General features: G+C 37.6%; 1 protein-coding gene across 9 annotated transcripts in view; it reads right to left on the bottom strand.

The window, feature by feature from the left end:
• Positions 1–294: 294 nt before the first annotated feature.
• Positions 295–8828, bottom strand: part of NALCN (sodium leak channel, non-selective) — a 193958-nt gene continuing 185424 nt past the window's right edge. For 8 of the 9 annotated variants that reach the window (XM_083437568.1, XM_083437570.1, XM_083437569.1 and 5 more), the window contains 4 exons: positions 8433–8583; positions 6364–6513; positions 5658–5775; positions 295–4249 (listed from right to left, as the gene is read on the bottom strand). In XM_083437568.1, the coding sequence (XP_083293694.1) occupies positions 4056–4249; positions 5658–5775; positions 6364–6513; positions 8433–8583 (613 nt within the window). In that variant the 3' untranslated portion in view covers positions 295–4055. The remainder of the gene's footprint in view (positions 4250–5657; positions 5776–6363; positions 6514–8432; positions 8584–8828) is intronic. The other variant, XR_014510429.1, reaches the window with a different exon arrangement.

The raw sequence follows: 8828 nt of genomic DNA, 5'->3' as shown, positions 1-8828 counted from the left end.
CTGACTGAAAAAGGAAACCCCAAACGACTGGCAAACTGCAGTAGCAAAATAAAATTGTGAAATACTGCCTTGAACCTGTGAATAATATGTAGCAAATCAATCAAGAATGAAAATGTGAGGAAAGGCATCACTGGAAGCAACTGCCTTTTCTTGACACCGTATGGCAAAGGGCTAATGTTTGCCAGAGGTTGAAAAAGAACATTTACCATAGAAACAACTCAGAAAGGTTCTGCAATTCAGCACGTTATTGAAAGTTCAAGAAAACATATTTTATAAACCCAACAACCCTCCTGCTGTCAGCTTAGGTTTTTATTTTTATTTTTTTGTACAGACCTTAAGTTCAAATAGACAAAAAAGAAAAAAGACAAAATGTTGTCCTCAAAAATGACCGGAGTGACATTTTCTGTAGATCTTTGCTGCAGTCTAGTTTAAACAACAGAATGCACAGACTTAAGAAAACAACATCACAGGGACTTCGACTTCTTCTTAATCTAAACAGTGAAATACACACACAGATGAGTACATCATAATGCGCTAAAGACCATAGCATTTAAAATAACATGTGGCCAAAGGGTAGACTGAGAATGGAAATCCTTCTATTGATTCAAATACATTTTGCATTAAAAGCAAAAGCAGGAGTAAAACCCAAAACAACTCTTATCATTCATTGTTGCTGGGTTTTTTTTCTTCGTTTTTGTCCACAAAGCTACTAAAGAACATGGACAATTTCCAGGTTGTTAAAGTTCCTGTTTTATTCATGAAATCTTATGTTTCTGGTGCGTCTTAGAAGATCCAGGCCAGGCCATGGTAGTGCAACATAATTTCCATAGGAAATAATGGTAGTGGCAAAGGTCCCATCCCAAGGTAGCTTTGGTTGGGAAGCAGATATAAAATCCTAAAAGCACTGTTGTTTGTATGAAGGTGTCAGAACCCTGCCATTCCCCCCCGCCTCTCACAATACATTTAATTGCATTGTAGAAGTAATAAGATGGCTATTATTCATCACTGTTTGGTCGTGCTACCTGTATGACATGCAGCTATACTGAAGAAGTTCAGTGATTACTTTTAAGTGAAATCCAATGCTTGTGTGCTTGGAAGTATGACTCACTATATTGGGTGGGGCTTCTAGGTAAGTTAGCATACAATCGCAGCCTCAGTAATGCCAGAAAATGGCATTTTCTTCTTCTTTTATGACATTACAAAAATATGCTAAACGAATTAAGAACATGACTGAAGTTTGAAATGTTAAACCAACTCTTATATGCTGCACGCTTGTGCTCAGTATTTCTTGAGTGACATAGAAAGTGGTAAACAAAACATACAAGGGAGTATTCCACTTGCTGGGAGTATTAGAAAATTGATTTGATGTTCGCTCCCAAACATCTCGCAAACTTTTATCTTGGAGTACCTATTATACTATTCTCAGTGCAAACGCAAGTCAATCCATTTTGTATTTATAAACCAGGCTATTTTAATTTTATATATGCAGTTGTATGGAGGTTATATATGCAATTGTATGGAGGCTGGGTGAGTTGCTTTTCAGAACTAGCCAAAATAGGTTCTTCATAAACTTGCTTGCAAATTAATTTTGCAAATACAGAACCAGAGCCACAAAAATGATTGATTTGTCTTTTTCTTCCTTTCCCCTGGATAGGTCGTTTTTCCCTGTTGGTGGCTGGAACCTCATTACTGGGATTGCTCATTTTCTATTTAGCTGTTATAGGAGATTAGTGGCCAGTTTCCCTCTGACTTATTTTAAAGGTTTTTGCTACCTTTAATTCTCCCCTGGAGCTACTGTATCTTATGCATCTCTGTGCGGTATCTTGATGCATACTGAAATGTTATCTGCAGAAATTGTTTTATTTATTTTTTTAATTTAAAGGGATGGTTTTATTGTTTTTAGAGTTGTGCTTTATTCGGTTTTTAGCTTGTACACCACTTCAGTCACTTCATGCTATGAAGCAATTTATAAATTTCTTTATTAAGTATTATTATTATTATTATTTGCTCCTGCATGTTCTGTTTGCTGCCACTCCACACACAGGGTATCTTTAATTCAACAGACTTCCCATTTATCCAAGTAAACTGAAATTTAAAAACTGCCAAGTGTCTTGCTTCTCTAACATGTCGTCTGCATCCAACCCCTTATGAAACACAGTTTGTATCATAGTTATAAAAATTAAAAATGACACTTCCAGTGTACATAAGGACAAGGAACTTGATAAATGGCATAATTTATATGTCAGCATTGCATGACTAAGATACTTAAAAAATATAACAGTGATGTCCTTTACACAGTGCATTATCTAAACCAGGGGTTCCCAACTGTGGTCCACAAGCTTTATTCCGGAGGTCCATGGCATGTCCACATGAACTTTTTATACTGATGCTTAATGGCATTTCAATTTCTTCTTTTATTTCTTATATTTTATTGTATTACAATAATAAAACAATATAAAAAACAAAAGAAGCAACAAGTGGTGCATGGGGGGGAGTTTAGGAACCATTGATCTAAACAATAAGGTTATTTAGTTTATTTAATAAAACTTATTTACTCTATAAGCAAGAGTAATCAAGCACAAAACCAGACTTTTGTGAGTAGGCTGCTTTTCTGGATGTGCTTCCAGAGATGTATAGGTGCTGCATCCTACATCAAAACACGTAGGACTGCACATAGGAGAATCCCAGCTTCTTCCTTCAACAGCCAGAGTCCTTAGTTCAGACAGCTACAAACACTTGTTTAGAAGGACCTGCAGAGAGGAGACAATGAACCAAATCCAGGCTTTGACTGTCCTTGTTACAACCTTAAGAAGTGATGGATGTTGATAGAGATTACAGTGCTCGAAACCTATTCAGCAGGTGTAAGGGCAGAACAGCTGTGCATTCATGTTCAGTTCTTCACAGTAACAATTAAAAATGATTATAAAACCCAATTAGTCATTTTCTGATATGCTAAAAGAAACTATCCTACATCTTGCATATTTTAAAAAAGCTAGCTATCTGCAAGTCAAAATCTGTATATTGTAAAAATGCTTTCATTTAGAATGAATTCCCTGCTGATCTCTACAGGCTGTTCATCAATATTAATACTGCTGGGGGAGAAGGCTAGAAAAAAAGAGCAAAAACAATGACATCGTACCCTAAGTGATGATCATTTCCAGGCTAGGTTCAGTGTTGACTAGGGCAGAAGCAACACTTACACAAGTCCTCTAAATGCATACAGTGAAACTTCTCAAATATGAAACACTGGCTGCAATCAGGTCTATTTCCTTAATTGTGTAGGATTGTACATGCCCTGTGAGGACTTGATTTCCCCCCAATAGCATCCTCCTTACAAACTATTTTGTTTATAGACAAAAGCAACACTCACAGTTAACAAAGGAAATTAATCAACCAATTGGCATCCATAAACAAAAGCACATAATAAATTATGAATAAATTGTGTTTGCCTGTCTGTCTAAAACAAAAGCTCTAATGTACTGAAACAATAAGACTCACAACATTTCCATACAAATATTTTCTTTGGGGTATTTTTTGAGTCTCACAGCAAATTTCTCCCATACCACCCAAAAGAAAGTCCTCACGTCATCGCCTATATTTTTGAATTGTAAAGAACTGTGGCAGAATTGCATGCCCATTTTTTCGACAACAGCTATTGGTTTATAATCTCTCCCAATTTGAACCAAGCAACATCAATCCAGTTTTAAAGACCCACCAAATCTAAAAACCAGCTTGGGATGTGACATAGAGGGGCTGTTGAAAGACAGAAGGCCCTGCTGAGATCCGGGAGTTAAACTAATGATTCTTGGGTCTGAGGGAAAAACGAAACGAAACTGTCTTTGCTTTTTATGAACACTACCTTTTTTTGCTGTTTTCTCTTACATTAATAATCACACAAGGATTAAAAAATAAGTAAGTCGTATATCTTGTCAAGTTGAAGGCTTCTCTTGATATAAATGGTCAGTCAATAGGAACTGCAATTTAAAAACCAAGAAAACGATTTAATTCCAAAGGAATGTTGCATAAGTGTGATTTGAAATGGCATCTTTTTCCAGTCAGATATCAAGCAGGTCTTCACCACTCTCATCACTCTCCACAGTGAGTTGTCTTGTCCACCATTTCTTGACTTCTGATCCACAAGAAGCCACGTCTGACATGGGATTCATCTTGCACACAACAGACTTCATGGTTGTACGGCCACCAAACCGTAAGTTGACTGAAGACACTGAATGGCTTATTGGCTTTGGAGCTAGGGAATTAAACAGAAGACAACTTACTAATGCAAATATGTATCTCGCTCTGTTATCTGGAGTAGTGGGGATGGTTCCATGCAAACCAAGAGCTTTTCACATTAAAAATGCATTTGAGATGCTCAAACACTACATTGTGTTGTAAATGCAAATTTGCCTTGCATCCTACTTTGTTAATATACAGTAGTACAGAAGAGAAAAGAGAGCAATTTTTAAACCAATTTTTATTTCAACTAGTTTAGGTTTCATGTACAAAAGCATTACAAATGTGGAAAAAGCAACAACTAATACCAAGTGCAGGAAAATGTCCTAAGACTGAACTGATCTACTTAAAACAGCCCAGAATTGCAGCTTTGGCACACTTAAGACTCTTTATGTGTTCAGCACAGCAATGAAGCTCATGCTTAGCTTAAGTCACTGTTGGTCTTAGAGGCAGTAGCTATGTATATGGTTAAGCCTATGCAGGTCCATATTGCTTTGGTGCTTAAAGGACCAAAAATTGCAGACTCTTATTACTTTCCCTATGGACTTCCATTGTTAGGGACGCCATTGGGAGAGGTGCTCCATAACTACTTTCCTTAAAATATATTTTGTTGAATGATTTACTCTAGCATATTTTGACCTAGGAGCTTCAGTTGGCTCCAATAAGTTGTGGATTTTTTTTTAACAAATAAAAAACCCTCTGTATGTGTAAATAAATAAAAAAATTGTCCAGTAGCACCTTAGAGACCAACGAAGTTTGTTCTGGGCATAAGCTTTGGTGTGCATGCACACTTCTTCAGATACACTGAAACAGTGTGCATGCGTACTTCTTCAGGTACACCTAAACAGTGTATCTGAAGAAGTGTGCATGCACATGAAAACTTATACCCAGAACAAACTTAGTTGGTCTCTAAGGTGCTACTGGACAATTTTTTAATTTATTTCAACTACATCAGACCAACATGGCTACTTACCTGAATCTAGAACCTCTGTATGTGTGTGTTTCCTCAATGGCATCCGGATCCTATGCAGCATAGAATTATACTAACAATAATCCCCCCCCCCAGAATAATAATGGTGGTTGGCTTTGGATCACATTTGTTGTCTTACTGATCACTGAATTTGGAGTTACGAAATAATTACATTCTTTTCTCTACTCCTAGCCCCACCCCAGTCTTAAACACCGTGATGATTTTCCTATCTTCTCCTGTAGCATGTGATTTGGCTAGCTTGTCTGAGAAATCTGGAATGACTGCTCTCTTCTGTTTCTAGTGTAGCTGTAGTCAGTCTGAAATCTACTGCTGCAGAATCCTCCAGTGAGGATGCATGCCCTCTTACGGAACTTTTCTGAGTTCTATCAGTAAATAGAGCTCCAGGTTCCATTTAGAATTCTTTTTGGTGTCATTCATGACAATCTTCACCTACCTGATGGCAAACGCCATTGTCCAAACTTCCGCTGAGGTTTACCACCATCAGTAGAGTCTTGCCGATATCCACCTCTGTCAGAAAGCGTTGGACTAAGGAGCTGTTGTTGACTACTCATCTGAATAGAACAAAAGAGAACAGTGTTTAAGTGCATAGTATCTGAAGCTTTAAAGAACACAAGCAAGGCCTTTTTGTTTCTGATCTTTATTTTGTTGTTTCTGATTCATTAGAAAGAATTATGCTCATGGTATCTGGGAATATTTTAGAATACTTTATTCCGGAACACAATGAATATCCACCTCAGTCACTATGACACTGTTTACAGTGGGCTAATGAAGTAAAGGATGGCTGGATCTGATCCCAGTCATTTCGTATTGTGAAGACTATAGAACTGGGAAAATGCAAAACTGAAACCACAGGCAAGGAGGAGAAGAAGAAAAAGAAGAAGAAGAAGAAGAAGAAGAAGAAGAAGAAGAAGAAGAAGAAGAACTACTACTATAGGCCTAGTTTCCTTAGCTCAGGATATCAAGACAATGTTCTTCACAAAATGACTCTTCTTTAAGTTTGTGTGTGTATCCAGCCACCAAAGATGCTCTGCACAGGCACAGATTTCCCCATATTTGTGCCTGCACAGAGAACATGAAGAATGATTTATCTTAACCCACTGGCTTAGGCCAATACATTGAGGACCTGAGCATCACTGTACCTCAGGCTGTGTACTGTTATCCTGGTTATTAGCATTCATGTCTTCACTTGGTTGTGTTGTCTCAATGCTTGGTGGATTTAGGAAACGGCTAAGCTCCTGTTGTTGACTCTCTCGGAGACTATGGATAATGCTGCATGACTGCTGCTGTTTCTATAAAAAGATAATAAGTATAATTATCACTGGATCTTTTCAAACAAGTATTCTTCAAAAATTGAGATTTGCTCTTGTCTGCTCTACATTCCCTTTATATTATTCACAGTTACAGTGGACTTTTCCTTTGTAGTCATTTTCATAAAGCTGCTTACACCGTTTAATTTTATTTCAATCTGCTTTATGAGACTATGGAAAGAGACATTTAAAATAAAATGATCAGGGAGAAGAACTAAGCTTTTATAGAACTCATCTGGAGGCTATTGAAGTTAACTGGTTTCAGTGATTTTTAAATTAGACACTAGATAAAATTAACAAAGTGATAATGGAAACTCCCTTAGACAACTACAAAGTGTGACTTTCATGTTGTACCATTTTTATGTATCAATGACAGTGTGCAAAAAAAAGAGGCAGAATAGGCAGAATGCATATATCCAACACTAAACATTATTGCGCTAACTGGAAAGATAAAGCTTTCTATGCTTGTTTGTGAGTTAGAGGAAGAATTGGAACAAAATCCAAAATCAGATAATTTTTTAGGATGGCACATTCCCCCCTTTTCCTTTACCAACTTAAAAGTGGAGTGTTTTCAGCGTCAATGAATACAAATCTGGAAAACAACTCTAATCCCTGGCCCCCAATGGAGGTATGTCTTTTTCCAGATTGGAAGAGAACATATTTTTAATGGTCCTCCACCAAATTTCAAATAAGAGAAAGCAGTCTTTTTACAAGTATTTATTTGGGATCAGTGTTTTCAGCTATCATCATCGTCAACAACAACAAAATACAACTGAGAAGGAATTAAAAAACTTCACTTTCCGGACTTTCCATGCTTAAAGGCATGTCAAGACACTGTCACTGTAGACAGAAACAATTACCAGCTTTCCTTGCCTGAGTTGAAACTTGGTAAAGGGGCAGGGAAGGTAGGGGTTCTAGGACAGATGGAGGGCTGCTACTAAGTCATTATAAAACAAGTCAAAGCTTGGAGCAGTGTTTGGCTTGGTTCATAATAGTGTGCAGATTTTTAAACTGAGGGAACCTGTCTTCTGAAACCCCCATTTCCAAAATATGCTGCCATCACTAATTGCTATGGTGATGTTGCAGTGGTCCCTGACATGGGCCTGGGTACATGGAAGTCATTAGGGTCAGTCACTCAGCTGTCCAAACTTTCCTTAATATTTCCCCAAGCAACCTGCTGCCTCCATTCACTGTTTTATAGAGAGCAAGAGGATTCTTCATTTATCTACTTGACTGCGTATTTTACAAGATGCATGTGGGGGGCAAAATCTGATAAACTACCAATTCTCCAGACCAGAAAACATTTGTAATTTACTAATCTAACCTAGTATTCCTGACCCTCCAAACTCCAAGCTTTGCACCAATGTACCAATGCCCCTTTCTGATCATACAGTCCTCATTTTTCACCTCACTCCTTTTAACTCTGACTTTCTCAACCAACTCCTGCCACCCATCATTCATATGATGGGTGCTTGTGTAATTTCACTGTATACAAGTTGTACAAGTGACAATAAAGTATTTCAATTATTTCAATTTCAATTATATCTTCACGCAACATTCCACCACACTCTCCTGCTGTCACTCATCATCCTTCTGTTATAGTTATCTGCCTTTCCTTCCTCTTTCTCCTCTATTGTCCACATCTTAATTCTCAGCTCCTTGTTTCTTTTCTGATTATGTAAAGCACCAGTGACGCTGGCATAAAAATAAATAAATAAATAAATAAATAAATAAATAGCACACCTGTATTTTAAGCACTGCATGACTGAGAAGGCTAAGAAGCTTAAACAATGTTTTCCAAATAATTGACAACTCTCTAGTACGAAAATAAAATGTAGCATGTTCTACACAACGAGGAAGGGTATGCTACATGCTTTCTGTTTTTTCCTAGTCAAACTTACTGCTCTAATGCGCTTCAAGCACTTCTTCAACCACATGCGGATAGTCTGTTTGGCTACTTCTTCTTCTATGGTGTATTCCAGTTGTTCCCTAGCAAGCAGTTCTTCCAGCTGAAGACTTTTTCTGATGTCAACAGATCTGTAGGAGAGCATGCTGGGGAAAAAATTATAATAAACTGTTAGGATATTTCCGTTCCACCTTAAAAGGGAGCAGGCTTTGAGTCACAGAGTTTGCGCGTTTCCTGTCTCACAGGATGTTTCTGTTGTGTCTTTGCTTTCGATTCTCTCTCTCACTGCCGGAAACTCTCAAGCAGGCAGTCATGGTTTTTCTTTGTTCTGATCAACGCTGAATAAACCTCTAAATAATGCTCTCCTGGGTGCATCTTTTGCTGTGTGAAC

The sequence above is a fragment of the Podarcis tiliguerta genome, assembly GCF_965153285.1.
Source record: "Podarcis tiliguerta genome assembly, chromosome: 4".
NCBI classification, from domain to species: Eukaryota; Metazoa; Chordata; class Lepidosauria; order Squamata; family Lacertidae; genus Podarcis; species Podarcis tiliguerta.
Note: the sequence above shows the minus strand (reverse complement) of the source record. Positions and strands in the feature narration are given on the sequence as shown.